We start from the raw sequence: 21337 nt of genomic DNA, 5'->3' as shown, positions 1-21337 counted from the left end.
TAACTAACCTAAGGACATCACACACATCCATGCCCGAGGCAGGATTCGAACCTGCGACCGCAGCGGTCGCGCGGTTCCAGACTGAAGCGCCTAGAACCGCTCGGCCACACTGGCCGGCGCTGTGCTTAGTGCTCCGATTACAAACGTAGCTGAACTCAAGCCACGCATTGCCCTACCCATTTTGAACTTGACCCCTGGCCTCCGATCTGTTGTGGAACATACTGTTTCTCGATTTCAACTTGTGGCGGTAAACGGTGGACAGCATATTGAACAAGTCTTGCGCCAGTCTCACGAGAGTTAGAAACTGATTTCATTGATACCTTTTTATGTAGTTTCTGGCCTCAGTTAAAAATCAATTTTTACCATCCGATGTGGTACGACCTTGCAGCTAATGGTGCCGCAACTGTTGAATGTCAGACTTGTTAGGTGATGCACATTGCACAGTGCAATTCACACCACAGACGTCGTATTGCGATTCTTCTCTCATTTATAGCCGAACCCATTTACGTAAAGACTTTTGCAGCGGAATCTAGTGGCAAAACTTTCATTTAATTTTTTTTTGTTTGCATAACGCTTCCTCCTTCTTCGAAAATATTCCGTTCAAATTTTATGTCATTCTAAGCAGCGCTTCTGTTTTACAGTAGTCTGAAATTGAAACTTTAATTATAATCACACCAAAATTTTTTAAAACGAATGTTGCATCAACTGTGACGATTTTGACCCTGGGGATCAGAGGGCTGATCGCCATCGTCAAATCAGCATACTTACTTCAGTTTTTATTATTTTGTAAGACAGTTTCTGGTACACAGAGTTAAAGAACCATTAGAGAACCACATTTTAGTACTCTCCTAGATTGTAACTCGAAATGGTAACACAAAGTTCTGTCAAACCTTTTCCAGATTTCCAAAAAGACAAAATGTGATATTCACGTGAATTTTTTTACGGTAAGGAATACACATGTTTCTTTTAAACTTCAAAAATTAAACTTTCGCTAATTTTCTGTAACACTCTATATTTTTTAGAAATATCAATGCTTTTGAGACTTGGGGTTTGATATTTTTCGAATGTTTTGGTATGAAACTTGGACAGAAACATTTATGCCGAAGGTGCTGGATTTTGAGCAAAGAAAGCGGTGAATGTTAGTTGCTCAGGAGTCGCTATATGAAGTCAACAACAATTCAGAACAACTGAAATGTGTCGTAACAGGTGATGAAACATGGGATTACCGCTATGACGTCGAAATTGAGGCTCAATCGTCAAGTGAAGGCATTCTGGATCGCCAAAACTGAGAACAGTTCGGCAAGTGATGTCGAATGTGAAGGTTATTTTCGCTATTTTCTTCGATTTTAACGTCATAGTTCTTGCCAAATGATCAAAGGACCAATAAGGGAGTACTACATACAATTTCAACACCATTTGCGGGAAGCATTCCGGAAAAAAACCGCCCGTATTTATGACGAAACTCATGGCTTTTGCACATCGATAATGCACCTGTTTACACCTTTCGTTGTTTATTCGTGAATTTTTGGCGAAAAGAAAAGCACTGTAATGATTCCTCAGCCTCCATATACGCCAACTATGCCACAGTGGCCGACCGGCGTGGCCGAGCGGTTCTAGGCGCTTCAGTCTGGAAGCGCGCGACCGCTACGGTCGCAGATTAGAATCCTGCTTCGGGCATGGATGTGTGTTATGTCCTTAGGTTAGTTAGGTTTAAGTAATTAAAAGTTCTAGGGGACTGATGACCTCAGATGTTTAGTCCCATACTGTTCAGAGCCATTTGAACCATTTTATGCCACAGTGTGACATTTTTTCCAAAACTAAAGGGTCGTCGTTTTACAGGTTTAGGCGAGATTGGAAGCACATCGCTGAAAGAGCTATCCCAAAGATCGAGTTCCAGAAGTGTCCGGGGATTAGAAGAAGCGCTGGCGTTATTAAATACCATCTGATGGGGACTTCTTTGAAGGAGATGACATTAATGTGTACGAATAAATTAAATTACTTCCAAAAAATGGAAATTCCCGAAACATTCTGAAACATCTCGTACCTAGCCGAGGCATTGCTCATGTTGCCCAATGTAACTCGATACCAGGGCGACCATAATATATAGTAAGCATGTCTATAGTCACCCAGGTTTGGGATAAGAACCGCTAAAAACTTAGTTATTTCTTTCCTAGAATAATTTTTAAGGAAGGGAATTCATAGATGTCGAGATGATGTAACATGTACAACAATCGTAAAATTACTATCCAGATTTAAAATGTTGGCCTCTGTTGTCACACTGGAGGCTGACAACTGTAACTTCCATTTCCCTTAGTAGTTGTAATCAAAATCAGGTTATGCCAAATATGGCATATGTAAGTCATTTATTGTCCTTATATCCATGATCCGTACAGCGGAATAACTACAGACGGTGAACTGAGTTATTGCATGAGACTTGGGAGGAATGTTACACTCTGCAAGTCGACACACGCCGGTGTCCGACGAAGAGTTCCAGTTTGCTAGTATCTCTGTTCCGAGTTTCGAATTGACGCTCATCTGCATCCTGCTGCTTGAATATCCCAGGAAGAAGGACACAGTTTCCAAATTACTGTCGACCCCCTATAAATAAATGTTTTATACGATGTTTTATACACACAGCATTTTGGTAGGATCCCCTATCGGTGCTATCAGTCGCAGGATAGCAAAACGTACAGGACGTTAGCGGAAAGGTTCAGTACTAAATCAACATAATCTTGCCTGGACATTCGAAGTCACAAAAATTGGGAGGTATTTGTTTCAGTAATGCCCTTATATTTATTTATTTTTTCGACAGTCGTCCGAAATCTGTACGATCGGACGAAGAGGTCGGCTACATTGTGAACGTGCTCGTAGCAGCGTACTGGTTTGAAAAAATCGGCCATCTTCGGACGACGTCGGTCGTCGTTGGAATCCATCGATATCGGTGCCATTGTGATCGCGGCCTTAGTCGCATGGGGTCAATGACCATGGCGTCATTAGAACGCACAGTGTCGCTTCAGGCTGTGCATCGGCGGTCACTCGCCTCCTAAAACGTACCCCCGGAAGCAAAACTTTTTGTTTCCTGTCGCCATCCCGACGTTTGCAGCAGTTGTGTTCGGGAACAGTCCGACGTGCAAAAACCTAGCCCCGAAACACGGGCGCAAAAGCCGAAGGGGACCGGCCTACGCGCGGTCCTGCTCGCATCCCAATTAGAAGCCTCTACCCCTCCCCTCTAACTCACTCGCAGGCCGGCAGAGAGTGCTGGTGGCGGTCACATTCTGCGCGCCCCCTTCCGCGACCTTCGTTTGTTTTTCAATGGCAACGACCTTCAGTGAGGCGGCCGCCGGTCCCGCTACTGCCGCTGGAAATAGCTCGCGATGCTCCACGGGCGCCCATAGTTTATGGCGGACATTTCTTCGCGTGACACAATTTTTTTGCGGACTGCGCGTTTCTGGATTCCTGTCAGTGGCGCCGGGCACGGCTGTCCCTCCTTTATTTCTTACTCGCACTCTCCTTCTATTTCTTTTTTCGCTTCCGCGCGCCTACCCCGACTCGCTCTTCCCCTTGCCTTACACTCGACCGTAATGGTCGACAGGCGACGCTCCGAAAGGCGGAGCGAGGTTTTATGGAACTATTTTTGTACGGGACCAGATGCCACCGTTAGGTTTCGCCGTGGGAATCGCTCGCCTTCGTGATGGACATCAGTTTTAAATTAAACCTTTATTTTTATCGTTTGAGGAAATGGGACACTTAAATATAACTGCGTCCATTTGCAATCGTACCTGCACGTCGTTGGCGATGTTGTTTACAAAACAACACCAAGGAAACGAGAGGTGTGTGATCGTTTATTTGACTGCCTGTTTTCTTTTCGAATTGCAGCAGTAAATATTCTGCTCGCGTTTCCCATTTGATATGTGTGTGTGTGTGTGTGTGTCAGTCGATAAGATCAGTTCCCCTTGGGTATGAATTACAAACTGTAATTTATGTGAAACACGGAGCAATTTCAAATCTGTGCAAGCTATTAAATACGCTTCCGTTTCCGATAAGGACTGGTTCTCATGCAGAATGCGTTACTGACAAAATTGACGTTGTCGGTTCCAATCTGATCACATTTTACGCTGTGCGCGTAATGACAACATTCCTAGTGTTGAGAAATCTTCAGCGCGGCACAATATGATATAGCGTGCCTCCAGCTAGTCTAGAAATAAATGTCAGGTGATTTGCTATCAGTGTATGCGTAACAAGAATACTAGAGACAAATATCTTCCTTATCACTTCATCGTTCTACTTTGCAGTTGTGCTTCGTAATTATTCTCGTGGAACATAGTGATAGATTGGTGAGCGATATTATCTCAGGTTTTGAAACTGTATGTGGTAATAATGGTTTGTTTTGAGGGCGCACTTCGGATGAGGTCAATGACGCTCATAAATTGGTAAATCACGACTGAATCTCGTTGTCTGCTTGTCTGACGGGACTTGTGTAATAAAATTTGACGTCGAATGCAGTTTTCAGAATGCGGTATGTGTTGAAAGCCGTTATCTTAAATCTCACTATCACACACATTTTATGAAGATGTGAAAACGCTCGCTCTGAAATGATACATAACGCACGTATGACAAGTAAAAAAGGAAGCTCAAATGAAATAACAATACAGATGAAATTACATAGTTGACCGCTTAGCCAAACAAATGAATGAGCGAACTGTTCTCCTCCTATCAGTTCAGAGAAAAGACACTCACCGAGCGAGGTGGCGCAGTTGTTAGCACACTGGATTCGCATTCGGGATGATGATGATGATGATGATGATGATAGGTTTGTGGGGCGCTCAACTGCGCGGTCATCAGCGCTCGCACAAAGTCCCAATTTTTACACATTCCAATCTAGCCACTGTCACGAATCATGATGATGAGAATGAAATGATGGGGACAACTAAAACACCCAGTCCCCGGGCAGAGAAAAATCCCCAACCCGGCCGGGAATCGAACCCGGGACCCCGTCATCCAGAGACAGCAACGTTAGCTACTTTTTTAAAATCTCACTTTGTTCGTTGTTGGCCTTTGTGTTTGTTCGAGGTGGACGTCCCATGACGCTTGTTCTAGTTCATCGTTGATCCATTTACTCAGTTTTTTTTAAATTACAGATGGCAGCTAACCCTCCGACCTAACACGCTGAGCTACCGTGCCGGCATCACTAGACCACGAGCTGCGGATATTCGGGAGGACGGATTTAGGTTTTCCGTGATATCCTTAAATCGCTTCAGACAAATGCCGGGATGGTTCCTTTGAAAGGGCGCGGCCGATTTCCTTCCCCACTCTTCCTTAATCCTATGGGGCCGATGGCCTCGCTGTTTGGTCTCCCGCCTCCCCCCCCTCCCCCCCCCCCCCTGCCGCACAAAAATGAACACAAGAGACACACGCCGGCCGGAGTGGCCGAGCGGTTAAAGGCGCTACAGTCTTGGAACCGCACGACCGCTACGGTCGCAGGTTCGAATCCTGCCTCGGGCATGGATGTGTGTGATGTCCTTAGGTTAGTTAGGTTTAAGTAGTTCTAAGTTCTAGGGGACTTATGACCACAGCAGTTGAGTCCCATAGTGCTCAGAGCCATTTGAACCATTTTGAACAAAAGACACACAACATAAAACAAGTATTTGTAGATAACGCTCATGGTGTCATCAATTTATGGCAACCCATTTAGGAAATACCAGTCTAATGCCACACTTATTACAAAATTTTGTACATGGCTGCACGTTCGGAGACCGTGAATAGTTACAATTGAAAGAAAAACAGCCCTCGGTCACTATTTTTAACAAATTAACCTGGTTTCAACACTGCTAGGAGTGTCTTCCTCAGAATTTAAATCGAAGAATGATCTATATTCTATAACATGGTCACAGAATTATGACTAAAAACGTATGATAGGATATAAGTACGGAATCATCGTGAAAGACTGGTAGTACTTATACGTCATTTATAAAAAGTCCGTTTTGCAACCTGCACAACGCAAGTAACGAGCAGCCCTTAGTGGCTCGCCATGACAGTTTTCTTCATGTTAAATATCTTTGTGACTAATGCCCTTTTGGCATGTTTATTATTTTATAAAAAAATGGTTCAAATGGCTCTTAGCACTATGGGACTTAACATCTATGGGCATCAGTCCCCTAGAACTTATAACTACTTAAACCTAACTAACCTAAGGACAGCACACAACACCCAGTCATCACGAGGCAGAGAAAATCTCTGACCCCGCCGGGAATCGAACCCAGGAACCCGGGCGTGGGAAGCGGGAACGCTACCGCACGACCACGAGCTGCGGACTATTATTTTATAAATGTCATATAAGTACTGCCAGTCTTTCACGATGATTCCGTACTTATACTCTATTACACGTTTTTAGTCATAATTCTGTGACCATGTTATAGAATATTGACCATTCGTTGATTCATTTGTCACGGCCTTCGGCGATCAAAATGCGCTCAGGAACTCTGTCTGTGCACCCTCTGTTTAGACTCTGCAGGTAGTAACTGCACTGAGCTTGTAGGTGGACAGTGTTTGCAACATTCATTCTACACTACAACTGACGAGTGTGTACTTCTATCGAACAGCGTCAGCCATTTGAACGGGGTCGGACAGTGGGCGTTTGGGAAACTGGATGGACACATTGACGGATTGCTGCACTTGTTGGACACAGTGTCTCGGTGGCGTGTGGATGCTTTCAGCACTGTTCCATGGAGCATTCCGCCAGCTGTAATCCAAGTTCTGGACGTCCACGTAGTACAGACATAAATCAAGATCGACGAATTGTGCGAGCGGTAGTGGCGGACAGAACATCATCCGGGGAAGAAAGACGTGCACATATCGCACCTGCTGTGTCATCACAGACCACTGGGCATCGGTTGCTTGCAGCAGGATTACCGTCACGAGGGCCCATGTCCAGGCTACCAATGACACCATGACACTATCCAATATGGCTACACTGGTGTCGTGAAGGGTTCGACTGGAGAGCGCAATGGCGCTCTATTGTGTTCAGATGATGATGATGATTATTAGTGTTTTAGGGCGCACAACAGCGAGGTTATCAGCGCCCGTTCCCAAAAGTTCAATTCAGAGCCGAATTGTGAGAGAATGGGTATTATTCAAATTGCAAGATTGGACACAGCACAGCAAATCAGGGAGATAAAACTAAAAATAAAATAGCAGTACAAACAGGTAAAAATAATTAACGGTGGCTGAGTGACCACTTACAAATAATGGGTGACCAAACCACGGGACAGCACATTAAGACTTCAATCCCAATATTTTGGGAAGAAGGCCAGACATCACACAAAAACGTAAAACTCTAGCGACACTCGCCTCATTATTAGTTAAAAGAGAGGGTAGGTCTGGTGGGAAACTGAACTCTTCCCTCAAACCCGCATATAAAACACACTCAGTTAAAATATGTCGTATCGACAGCTGTGTCCCACATGTCTGACACGTTGGTGGCTCCTCACGACGTAACAGAAAACCATGCGTCAAAGGACAATGGCCTATTCTAAGCCGTGTAAGGGATACTTCCTCAGCTCGTCGTTGTCGGACGGAGGTGAGCCACGGTCGGACAGAGTCCTTCACCGCTCGCAACTTATTATCCCTTACGTCCAGCCACTGAGCTTCCCACCAACGCATGACCTTCCGAGTCACGAAAGACGTTATGGCCTGCAGGGGGACGAAACAGCGAACAGGAGGTGGGATGGAGCAAGCCTCCTTGGCAGCCGCATCTGCAAGTTCATTTCCAGAAACCCCTATGTGCCCTGGAACCCAGCAGAAAATTACATCCTTACCCTGCTGTCGCAAGAACAGGAGTGCGTCCCGCACCTCTTGCACCATCCGATCTGCTGGGTACATCTGTTCAAGAGCGTGTAGAGCACTTTTGGAATCGGAGCAGATGAGGAATTTCGTGCCACGATGTCGGCGCATATGCTCTAACGCTTGCAGAATGGCAAACAGTTCTGCATAGTAAACTGAGAACTGCTCTGGGAGCCCCATCCGATGGACAGTATCGGGAAACACAGCAGAGCAGTCTTCAGTGTGATAATAGGTTGCGTGTGTATGGGAGTGATGTGAGCTTTCTGTTCCAGAGTGCATTCGCCCACGACACACAAGTCTCATTCCAGACTTCTCGCTGTGAGGGGTGGGGGGAGTGGGGCGGAGGGGGAAGGGAATCAGTTACAGCTTGCAATCGTATTTGGTATTTCTCCAGAGTAAAGTAACCGGTGTACGCTACATTGCACAGACTGTTATCCCCGTACAATTGCCATTTCTTCGACAGGTTGGTGATGTGCTTTTCCAGCAGGATAATGCACTTTCGCATTCGGCTTCTGCCTTTGTAGTGTGCAACAACTGCTCTGCCCAGCAAGATCTCTCGCCAATTGGACACACGTGGGACATGATGAAGACTGGACTTACTCGTTCTCCAGGGCTTACAAAAGCTACTGCAGAACTGCAGTAGAAGGTGCAAGGTGCTTGAGTTTATTATTGTAGAAAGCTATTCGGCACGTTTGTGACAGTTTGCATGCGAGAATAGACGCCTGCGTTGCTGCCAGACGGGATACAATGGGTACTGATACGACTATTTGGGCACCATTTACTGACGTACATGTTCCATTTGGTCTGAATTTGTTATCATATACTTCTACAAGGAGGAACTACCGGTCACCTCACTTGTCAATAAAATGACTTTTTCCTCGAGTGTGTTGCCTTTTTTTCCCGGCATGAATATTTCTATTGGAGAGGAGTTTTGCCGGTGCATCCTATAATACAAGGTAGCAACGTAGAACTTTTATCCATGACTTTAAGCAAGGAGAATGATTTAGTAATGCGTTTATGTTACGCAAAGTTTAGCGCTAATTAGGATGACGCGCTAACTCTTTCAGTCTGACTTCCTAAAAATTGTTTAGTACTAACAACTTAGTCCGGAGCGATATTAATTGCGAACGGAAGAAATATTATGGATTTTGCCGGATTTTGGAGAACGTTACTCGTTTGCTACCAGAAAGATCTGAAATTTTCTTCTAGAAATGCAGCAATAAGTGTAATTTGCAGTGAGAAAGGGATAGTATAAGATTTTGCCATGTTCAATATTTCTACTTACAGCGGTGTACTAACCTCCACCATAAATCATTATCATCAGCTGAGTACTGTAAAGTGTTTTAGAGTCCTAATGCAGCGTTGTGTGTCATTAGCTACTATACATGACAAAAGACATGGAATTCAGAGGCTCTGCTAATGACAGATATAGGCTGTGAAACCCTATAGTATAAATTAAGCTAACTAGTTTTTCAGGCCAGCGTTGCTAAATTTCTACTGCCTCCATTGTATTCTTGCCAAGGAACCACGACCAAATTAGCAATGAGGGCGGGCGCGAAATCAACTTTCCTTACCTGTACAGGGTGTTTCAAAAAGGTACGGCCAAACTTTCAGGAAGCATTCCTCTCACACAAAGAAATAAAATATGTTATGTGGACATGTGTCCGGAAACGCTTACTTTCCATGTTAGAGCTCATTTTATTACTTCTCTTCAAATCACATTAATCATGGAATGGAAACACACAGCAACAGAACGTACCAGCGTGACTTCAAACACTTTGTTACAGGAAATGTTCAAAATGTCCTCCGTTAGCGAGGATACGTGCATCCACCCTCCGTCGCATGCAGTCCCAGATGCGCTAATGCAACCCTGGAGAATGGCGTATTGTATGACAGCCGTCCACAATAGGAGCACGAAGAGTCTCTACATTTGGTACCGGGGTTGCGTAGACAAGAGCTTTCAAATGCCCCCATAAATGAAAGTCAAGAGGGTTGAGGTCAGGAGAGCGTGGAGGCCATGGAATTGGTCCACCTCTACCAATCCATCGGTCACCGAATCTGTTGTTGAGAAGCGTACGAAGACTTCGACTGAAATGTGCAGGAGTCCGTCGTGCATGAACCACATGTTGTGTCGTACTTGTAAAGGCACATGTTCTAGCAGCACAGGTAGAGTATCCCGTATGAAATCATGATAACATGTCCCATTGAGCGTAGGTGGAAGAACATAATGACGAAACTAAAATGAGCTCTAACATGGAAATTAAGCGTTTCCGGACACATGTCCACATAACATCTTTTCTTTATTTGTGTGTGAGGAATGTTTCCTGAAAGTTTGGCCGTACCTTTTTGTAACACCCTGTATACAGAGAATAGCGCAGTCTTGGTTTAAAGTACACACTGCCAAGGATTTACAGTGTATTTCGACATCTATATGTAGATACAGATGTAACTTCCTTAGGCTACTTTCAGCATTATATATTCGGGATCTGCGTTTACGAGGCATCTTAAACACACATGCACATGGTGTTAGCAGTTCTGATAGAAATTTGTTTTGTGTCGTTCGACTTAAAGGGTATAGTGCCAGAAACAACTCTTTTCTATTAGTAAAAATTATCTCAAATACGTATTTTTCTCAATTTGCGACCCGAATGTATTGAAATGATTACGGTGTGTAGGCTATTATTTTCAGTATTGCTTGCAGGGCTATCTTTAGATGATGCTGACCCTAAACACACATCGCAAACAAGTCACGTTGCCCTCATCCAAGGTCTGAGGTTCAGTAATCTTCATGTCAATAGTATTTATTTTGTAGTTGACTAACCCCAACAAGTTGACCTATCATAGCGACCGCGAATACTAAACTGTCTCATTTCTCAATATATTCAGCTATGTAAACCATGAGGAAACAAAACAAAAGTTTGAAGTAGGAATTATAGTTCAGGAAGAAGAAATAAAAACTTTGAGGTTTGCTGATGACATTGTAATTCTGTCAGAAACAGCAAAGGACTTGCAACAGCAGTTGCACGGAATGGACAATATCTTGAAAGGAGAATAAAAGTTGAACATTAGCAAAAGGAAAACGAGGATAATGGAATGTTGTGGAATTAAATCAGGTAATGCTACGGGAATTAGATCAGTAAATGAAACACTTAAAGTAGTAGGTAAGTTTTGGTATTTGGGAAGCACATTAACTGATATGTTCGAAGTAGGGAGGATATAAAATGTAGACTGGCTACGGCAAGAAAAGAGTTTCTGAAGAAGAGAAAAACATCGAGTATAGATGTAAGTGTTAGGAAGTCCTTTGTGAAATTAGTATGGATTGTAGCCATGTATGGAAGTGAAACATGGACGATAAACAATTTAGACAAGAAGAGAATAGAAGCTTTTGAAATTGGTGCTACAGAAGAATACTGAAGATTAGACGGGTAGAGGAGGTACTGAATAGAATTGGGGAGAAAAGAAATTTGTGGTACAGCCTGACTAAAAGAAGGGATCGGTTAGTGGAACACATTCTGAGGCATCAAGGGCTCATCAATTTAGTACTGGAAGGAAGCGTGGAGGGTAAAAATCGTAGAGGGAGACGAAAAGAAGAATACAGTAAGCAGATTCAGAGGGATGTAGGTTGCAGTAGTTACTCGAAGATGAAGAGGCTTGCACAGGATAGAGTAGCATGGAGAGCTACAGCAAACCAGTCTTTGGACTGAAAACCACGGCAACAAACCATGAGGACATTTCATTGCTCAATTCTATTACTTTATTTTCGTACAGCAATCTTATTTATAAAAGAGATTTTTAGACCTTTAGACAAGGAGTCTTACTTTCTTGTAGAGTAGCTTTAACTTTTTCTTGGAAGGATAGTTTTTACTTTGAAGACTAAATGGCTTTTATACTTCAGAATAAGAATTTTTAGGTTTGGAAGACGTTCCTTAGAAAAAGATATTTCATTTTGTTCAGAAGACTAATCTTTCAATTTCCAAAGGACAGTCTTTTCATCTTTGGAAGGCAACTCTTTCTTAATTGATAGTCCTTCAGCAGAAGAGCATTTAGCTTTTGGAAGCAAAGACAAAACCTAGAAGAGGGCTTTTGTCTTCTTATATTAAAACAAGCAATTTAATTTTTGATTTGAAATAATCATGCTTAATGTCAAACCAGTTTTTTCTTACAAAACAAGACATTTATTTTCCACTAGATAGTATTCATATTGGACATCTTCAGCAACACTTACTCGAAAAAGTTTCTCTAGTAAGTTTTCAAAATAATTTAATGGCCTAGAACGAAGAAAGCTTACATTGGCAAGGGTAAGGCGGGAATGAAAACAGACTCACGCCCTCACCCTCTCCAAAAGAAAAGGTCTCGACGAATCATATCTGTCTTTCCAAACGAAGGTGATCGGTTTGGGTCCCTCCCTGAAGATGGTTCTTGGTTTTCGAATGTGGCGTTAATTTATGTGCCCTACATAACTAATGAATGTGAAATAATAACATATAAATCAACCACAATAAGCTGAGTTTGTATTAAATCTAACTCACGAGGAAAACGATTTGAGGGCGATTAGCTGAGAACTTTGGGTTATGAACGCTGGGGTATATATATGCAGAAAGAGCTGGCATGCAAGAAAAGTATGATGTTGTGTCTATTCTATAGGCTTTTTATGAAACTGATGGACGTTTATTTTGTAAAACTGAAAGAAGTTCGATTATGAACGGCTGCCAAAATGTTAAAATAGATAATTGTTATTTGATATTTATCGTACTGCTGAAAGATGGTTTGCATAAATTATCACCATTGGTTTTTGTGTCAAAATTTGTAATAAATATCTGCAGGAAACATAAGGTAGATAGAAAACTCGCCGTGCTATCTCAGTAAATACTGAATAAGCGATTTAACTGAATGATATTGTTACTCTATGAGATATCGACCAAGGGAACGAGATGGAAGTAGCAGGCATATGTGCTACACAGAAAAAAAAATTGCTCGGTTTACTATGGAGAGCGGAATTATGACTGAATCGGTTTTGTGCAACTAAGGTAGCTGTGTTATTTGTACTGTGAATAGTCAGAGTTACTATCAAATGGAACAAAATCAAGCAGGCGTGTTTCTCTTGAGAATTTCTACAAAAAATAGGTCTTTTGAAATAAGTTATGGATACGAGGATTAACGCTAGAATTGAGGTCTGAGTAGACGAGAATTTCTGAAGCGAGTCACGAGGCTGGTCACGTTTGTAGAAAAGTGGGAACTGTGCAGATGTTCTCAGGAAGATTTGTTACAAGAAGTCTGATCGTGTGTCTTTACCATGATATTACCTTTCACTTATCAGCTCTATTAACAAGGAGTGTCCAGAAGTTATCAGTCTGACGAGTCTTTGGGAAAGAGAAGATCGACTGAGATGTCGCCGTAGTGTTTTGGTATGCCAGGAACATTGCTGATACGTTACTTTATGGTAAGTGGACACAGAGAGCCAGTGAACCTGATCCTTACCTGGCCCTTCTCCATCGTAGCTGAAGTCCCTGATGTGTAGCGTACGCGCGTCTACTGCGTATACTTCGCCCGTGACGCCGTGGTGGAGCGTCTTCAGCTTCCCGATGTACTTTCCGTAATAGGGCTGTGCTGCTTCGCCCAGTCCTGCAACAAGCAACACGTGCTGTGTGAGGTGAGGTGCCTCTTTTATGTTTTCTCTTTATTTCTTTATCTGTTTTACAGGTTTCACTACTTGGTTATAGAACAAATCAGTACATAGTTTACAGAACACTGATTAGAACATTTGCACACAAATTAATTAATAAAACGCAAAACATCTGTGAGACAGTAGACGAATAAATAAGACATTAAAGAGAAAAAATTTGAGCTCCTGTGAGGAACTCCTGTACAAAACAGAAGGAGTGTACCATAAGGAAACGTTGCACTGAAGGTCGATCTTTCGCATCCTACTTTCGAGATGCATAGTGGACCACCGTTGAGCTTTTTCCGATAATCCCATCATGTTTCAACTAATGCAAAAGTAGTGCAAGGTCCACGCAATCAAATGTTGTTGATGAATCTGAGAAACTACCCTCTGTACACTATCTATCATTTAGCCCTGCTTTTGCCCCAAACACAAAAGAATAATTGGCATTTTCTGTGAATATATCTCTCTTGAAGCCACTCAGTGAGTCTGATACGAAGTTATCATCTGATGAACAAAATCAGTCAGTCGTCGAATAATTACAGTGAGCTACCAGAAATGTGAACCACGGACTATGCAAAGAACAAATTAAATAAATTTTTTTCTGATAATCGTAAAATGTTTTGTGGAATAATTTGTCTGAAAGTAAGAAATAAAATAGATCAGAGAAACATTTGACGAACCTCATTTACTGTACATGACTTTGAGCACGACACAAAGGCACATCAAATGTCAATTTTAACGACTATTTCAATTTTATTACTTTCAAGTTCTGATCAGAATGCATGATCTTATTGACACCTAATTTGCTTTCCTAGCGTCTTCCATTTTCTAAATGCCTCGAATTTAGCACTTCATTCGAGGGAAAGCATTTTGACAGTTAAATATAACACGAATGTAGCTTTTTATCCGAAAAGTATCTAGGTCTTGAGGAGATGAACTTTCTGACACTTCATTTACATAGCTAACAACAACTGTTCGTGAAATATTTCAACTTCCTCTCAAATCAATAACTAACTTTTTCTTACTTTCCATAACTACTTTCAAGAAACTAAATATTTTTTTGCCCATTTGTCCATTTCCCTCTCTGCGTTTGACAGTAAAAGTTCGTACTAAAAATTTCGCTCACATCACTAATTAATTTCTTTACGATACTGCAGTAGCTGTGTTGTTAAGAAGAGAGATTCAATGTTCCTTCGAAATGAAAGCATGTACGAAGAACGCAGGAACGACGACATATGAAAGTTTGGGTGTGGACGTGAGTTGTGCACAGGTAGGTTGGTTGGTTGGTTGTTTCGGGGAAGGAGACAAGACAGCGAGGTCATCGGTCTCATCGGATTAGGGAAGGACGGGAAAGGAATTCGGCCGTGCCCTTTGAAAGGAACCATCCCGGAATTTGCCTGGAGCGATTTAGGGAAATCACGGAAAACCTAAATCAGGATGGCCGGACGCGGGATTGAACCGTCGTCCTCCCGAATGCGAGTCCAGTGTCTAACCACTGCGCCACCTCGCTCGGTTCGTGCACAGGTAGTCAAGTGGTTCGCGTAAAGAGGAAAATCCGTTTCGAGTACCGCCTCGGCACAAATTTTCAGTCGTCATTCCCTTATACGGCTGATGGTTGTTCGTATTCGAAAGTGCAAATACATCTTAAGTAATTAATTTTTTGTTAACTATCCTGATTACTATCAAGCAAATAAATCGGTTTATGCATAACTAGCCCCCACGCTGGTCAGTTTGATATCGCATTTGTCCATTTCCCACACTTCGTTTGGCTATGAAAATCCAGACAAAAACCCATTGTGTAATTTATAGGGAGGCTTTTTTCCGCTACGCTTCAACATTTGACGTACTGCACTAAGAAACAGACGTATTCGGAGAACTAAACAATAAAATTAAAGAACGTAAGGACACAGGGTCTCGTGATATTGTCTTTACTGTAGATATTGTAATATATGATTCTCTTGGGCTATGGCGTCGTCATGTGTGCAATCTCGACGTAAAACGTATGTAGTTTTGCCTGAGTGTAGTAGCTCTTATTTTGTTTTATATGAATAACACGGCAACAAAGCTTCAATTCAGTTATGGTACTATGGTCACTTATGTTAACACAAGAAAGCTTCAAGAAGATACAGCTCGTTTATAAACTGTTTAATGAATTGTTTATTGTATTCGCTACAGAACAGGCTGCGTCGATGTAATTATCTGGTCTGCATTGTTGATTCTGATTTTTAATTAAATGTTTGCTAAAGTTGATTGTCTTTCCTAGTTTTATATTCTTTACATTAAAAAAAAGTACTCCGTCTTTAGGCGACGAGTGGCCTACCGAGATCACCAGACCGCCGTGTCCTCCTCCGAGGAGGATGCGGATAGGAGGGGCGTGGGGTCAGCACACCGCTCTCCCGGTCGTTGTGATGGTATTCTTGACCGAAGCCGCTACTATTCGGTCGAGTAGCTCCTCAACTGGCATCACGAGGCTGAGTGCACCCCGAAAAATGGCAACAGCGCATGGCGGATGGTCACCCATCCAAGTGGCTGCCACGCCCAACAGCGTTGAACTTTGGTGATCTCACGGGAACCGGTGTATCCACTGCGGCAAGGCCGTTGCCACTTATATTCTTTACATAGGCCAATAAATGTTCATTACCAAGTTACCAAAATGTTTCAGCTTGCTTAAAGTGTACGCCTGACCAGAGATTCTAACAGTCTGCAGAACTGAAATTTTATACTAACACTTGAATGTTGATACTGTGAAGTTTTTCAAATATTCACACTAAAATGCAGTTAATTTCACCTTTTACTTTTTACTTGATAATGCCATTTAATGTCAAATATCACAAATCTTTAGCTCTAATCAGTAGAGACTCTGTCTTTCCCTCTCTTTATACAAATTTAAGTCTCGGAAACTCTGTCTTTGGATGATGAAAATTACGCTGACTTGGCGCCGGTAATACTCTTATAAAATGATCGGTACACTTGGTATATTTTCAGTACTTCATTGTACAAAACACGCAATATTAGCAATCGCAACAACAGTAACAATCGTAATCACAGAACAGGGATCGGAGTAGTAATAGCAATAGTAATAAACTAACAGTGATAGTTACGTGCATATACAGAGGGGTCAAAAAAATGTATCCACTGTTTAAAACTCCATAACTGGCAAACTAATTGACAGAGTTGTCTCATCTTTGGTAGTGTAATAGTTTGTAGTTCCGTCAATCGCCACACAAGCGTTGTATTACGTTGTTTTGTTTTGTCAGGTGACAGTCGCCAGATAGTTAGTGTTTTGTTGTTAGTTGCGCTTAGTTACTTGAGTAAATATGGCTGGCGCAAAGCTTATATTGAACGAAAGGAAGTCAGTTTTGAAGTGGTATTTTAAGTACGAAAACGTTAATGAGGTTCAACGGCAATGGCGAAATGAGTATCAAACAGAGCCACCGACACGTTTAACGATTCGTCGCATTCGAGACAAATTTGAAGCCGAAGGCTGTGTTAAATATGTACACAAACAACGATCAGGACGACCTATAACAGTAACAAGTCCAGCTAACTCTCGTCGTGTGTTACAAAAATTCACTCGCTCACCACAGAAGTCTGTGAGACAAGTGTGCCCGTGAAACTGGAGTGAGCCGCTCAAGTGTTCGGAGAATTTTGAAGACAGCAAAGTGGAAGTGCTACATCCAACGATTGCTACACTCAATGAACGAGGACGACCCAGATCGTAGAATGGAGTACTGCGAGTGGTTTAACATGGTGCGCAACGATGAAGAGTTTGCAGAGATGATTGTGTGGTCTGGTGAGGCAAAATTCAGACTCAATGGTACAGTAAATTGCCACAATTGCATCTACTGGGCCGCCGAAAATCCAAACATCCATGTTGACAAAGCCGTGAAATCGCCAGGAGTAAATGTGTGGTGTGGGTTGTCTTACCGGCGCTTGATTGGGCCATTCTTCTTTGACGGCACAGTTACCGTTGAGGTGTACCTTCAGAAGCTTCAGACACCCATTTTACCTGCCATCTGAGACTTGTATGGAGACGGAAGAGTTTACTTTCAACAAGATGGTGCCCCAGCCCACTACCAAAATCGTATTAGGGTGTATCGCGACGAAAATCTACCAGGAAGATGGATGGGCGGTAGAGGTGCTGTGGAGTATCCACCACGTTCCCCAGACCTAACTCCTCTGGACTTACCTGTGGGGAACACTAAAAGACGTCGTTTATCGACAAAAGCCACGCACATTGGATGAACTTCGAGAATCCATCGTACATTCATGTGCAAATATCCAACTGAACACGTTGCAGTCAATAGCTCGTGCTGCAGTTCGGCGGCATCGTTTGTGTGTGGATGTTGATGGTGACCATTTCGAACACCTACAGTTATATCTTTAAATTGGACTTTAAGCTACACTTTCACCAAAAATGAGACAACTCCGTCAATTAGCTTGCAAGTTTTGGACTTGTGGTGTGCGTACTGTAAGACCTTCGGTACACACACCATCAAATTATTTGACTTGTCGCTCTAACGAAGTAGGCGAGTATCAGCAATATGTCTCGTGGTCTTATCGTGGCGCGTTTATCTTCTGCCGTTAGGTCAGACCATAGAAATGCCACTTGCACGCTTAGAGTAGCAGATTGACGGTGTCCAACTTTAAAGAGAACTTGATTAATTTTCACACACATTTATTAAAATGATAACAAGCATAAAAATAACTTAACTTGGTTCTGGATGCTATTTACAATTGACAATCTGAAGTTCCTTTGTTATTGGTACGTTAATCTTATTCTCACATATCTCTGATACTGGACAAAGTGTCTATACATTTCTCTTCGTGGCTATGTACAGGAATATGATAATCTTATTAGGCGCAGACTGAAACTTGACTATAGACTGGTACAGACTAATGCAGACAAATGCAGACTGAGTAATCGGAGGTCTGTACACTCGTTGTAATACCTCGTGCGTTCACGTATCACTGCGCGAGTGTGATCCGCGAGAAGAAAAGGTTCTACGTTAGCCGCAATCTCATTGGCTGCGTTACATATTAATACGCGGATCGGAGGAAGCAGAATTTGGTCTGTCTCTAAGACAGCGCCATCTCGTAGTGCGCAGACGGACGAGCGCTGCGCCTGCGCTGTTGTGCTTAGCGGGGCGCGCTCTAGTGGGAAAGTTGTGTACGCGCTGACTACGCGGAACTATGTACACAACAGGACTTTTAAACACAGGGTATATTTTTTGGACCCCTCTGTATAGGCAAAAAAGGGCTATTACAGCATTGTTCTCTTCTACCTTTACGTTATTAGTCATTTCAGTTCCTTTTAATTAAACATTTTACTTAAATATTTCAAATATTGTTAATTAAAAATTATTAAGAAAGAAAGAATTACTGAAATACTTCCCTAACACCGACGAAAGTGCGGGAGTGGTTACGTTTCCCGAAAAGTTGTTAATTACTTTGTAGAAGTTTTGGTAGCTATTGGTAAAGGGCTCTCACAAAGCGTACAGGAGCGCGCTGTCGCTGCGAAATACGGGGAACTGAGTTGATGTGCGGCTCGGCTGACGTGCGAACAGGACAGGAGGTACTGCGCAGCGGCAGGTGGCGGCAGCGGGCGTCGAACCAAGGCCTGGCACGCGGCCGTGTGGGAGCCGGGCTGGCGGGCGCAGGCCACCGTTACGTGTGCCCCGCGCTGCATTAACGGGCCGTGCGCCGCGCTCGCTAATTAGTGCAAGCCACGTGTGCACGCAGGGTCACGTACGCACACTTTGTTCCTCCTTACGCATCAACTGTTAGCAACTGCTGCTAACGGCCACCAGCATCCGGGCTCTTCGCATTCCGCTAAATCGCCTCCAGGCCCGCCTCTGACGCTCGCTTGTGACAAGCAGTCGGCGTCCCGGGTGCCGAAAAAGTACTGTGTGTTGTTACTGTGGTCTTTAGAGATGGGTAGTTCGCGAACGAACGGTTCACCGAGATGAACGAAAGGACCGAGGAACGAATTCCAAGGAACGATCTGTTCATAGCTCACTTCGGTCGCGGCGGTCTACTTATAGTTCTCAGGAACGAGGAACGATCGGTTCATAGTTCACTTCGGCCGCGGCGGTCTACTTATAGTTCCCGGGAACGAGGAACGATCGGTTCATAGTTCACTTCGGCCGCGGCGGTCTACTTATAGTTCCCGGGAACGAGGAACGATCGGTTCATAGTTCACTAGTTCACCTCGGTCGCGGCAGTCACTTCGGCAGTTCTCGTTCCAGCCTCGGTCGCATGCTTGTCTCAGTCTCGATCTCCCTAGGCCGCACTCGTCGTTCTTCGCATGACCGCCTGTCTCAGTTCCACTGCCGACTGCTCCTAGTTAGTTCAGTATCCAGTTGTTCGTTTCGTTCGCTGCGCTCGCCCATTTTACGTGTTCCAGACTGTTCTTGCACTTGGTTCTGGCTATTCAGCGTCCACGACCGGTAATCAAAAAGTATTTTATAGTTACCTAAATTACATAAAAATTACGTTGTATCTAATAGGTACGTCTTTTCAGGTAGCAAAAGGGCATATCGGCTCACTTCATTATATCGATGAACAGCAGAAGACATACTTATAACAAGGCAAGTTTTCTTTGTTATTCATATATTTTTTTGGTTTGATCGACTTGATTTAGCAACTAACTTTCAATAATATGCTTAATTTTTACTGTAAGAAAATTCATATAAAACGATTTTCGTGTATCCTTCATATACAAAACATTACATTTAGGAAGGCTCTAATTATTTTTAAGGTGGGTTGTTTCCAATTTGCATTATGTGCTAGTTTAGTTTGGTTTCTTTCAAAAAAAGAAAAAAAAAGAAAAGTGGGTTGTGGGTAGTTTTGGCTCAGTAGGAAAAGCGGTGCCTCTCCATTTGAAAAGACATTGATTGCCATAAAATCGTATTTACTTATTATCTCCAAAACATTTGTTCAGAAGGAGCTTTCAAACCAAAAACTTTATTACTGCGAACTTAATTATTATTATTATTATTATTGCTGCATTAACTTTAATAATGCAACATAAAAACTTAATTTTTACTAAGCGTGTGACGCACGTATGATGAGAAAACCACATTTTATTTTATGCTTCCATAAAGTCTCTACTTTGCCTACGAACTCGGAGACAACGTGAAGTATATATAGAGTGTAAACGATTATTGTTTACAACGTAGCATAGCTATGTAGTGGAAGTCGAAACGAAGAATTTTATACAACAGACTTGTGGTCTATTAAATTGGGAAACAGCCACCAACAGGTTTACAAGACTAAATGAGCTATTGCCCATGCGCGTCGCGTGAGATTTTCATGTTCTCTTCTCCAGCTCTCTACACATCGTCATCGATTGTTTCGCAATTGTTGCTTGCATTAGCTTGTTATTTCTTCACTGCCTAATTATTACATGTTTGTCTGTTTGTTGTATCTGCTCGTAGCGGGCAACACATCGTCCGTAATTGGCGTGCAGTTTGTACTCGGTTCAAATGGTTCAAATGGCTCTGAGCACTATGGGACTTAACATCTGTGATCATCAGTCCCCTAGAACTTAGAACTACTTAAACCTAACTAACCTAAGGACATCACATACATCCATGCCCGAGGCAGGATTCGAACCTGCGACCGTAGCAGTCGCGCGTTTCCGGACTGAGCGCCTAGAACCGCTAGACCACCGCGGCCGGCTTTATACTCGGGACGGGGCCGGTTTTCCGTGCGCCACCCTATATTATTCCCCTGCGATCAGCCACACAACACTACAGTTGCGAGAGGTTCTGCAGAATCACAGAAATTAATTCTAAAAGTGAGTAAGAATTCTGTAATGAATAAAAACTC

General features: G+C 42.9%; 1 protein-coding gene across 1 annotated transcript in view; it reads right to left on the bottom strand.

The window, feature by feature from the left end:
* LOC126175809 (protein Skeletor, isoforms D/E-like) overlaps nt 1-21337 on the bottom strand; it is a 346786-nt gene that overhangs the window by 252324 nt on the left and 73125 nt on the right. The window contains exon 2 of the mRNA XM_049922798.1: nt 13318-13461. Within this exon, the coding sequence (XP_049778755.1) occupies nt 13318-13461 (144 nt within the window). The remainder of the gene's footprint in view (nt 1-13317; nt 13462-21337) is intronic.

Source organism: Schistocerca cancellata, chromosome 3 (assembly GCF_023864275.1).
Source record: "Schistocerca cancellata isolate TAMUIC-IGC-003103 chromosome 3, iqSchCanc2.1, whole genome shotgun sequence".
In the NCBI taxonomy this organism is placed as follows: domain Eukaryota; kingdom Metazoa; phylum Arthropoda; class Insecta; order Orthoptera; family Acrididae; genus Schistocerca; species Schistocerca cancellata.
This window is presented reverse-complemented; position numbering and strand designations above follow the sequence as displayed.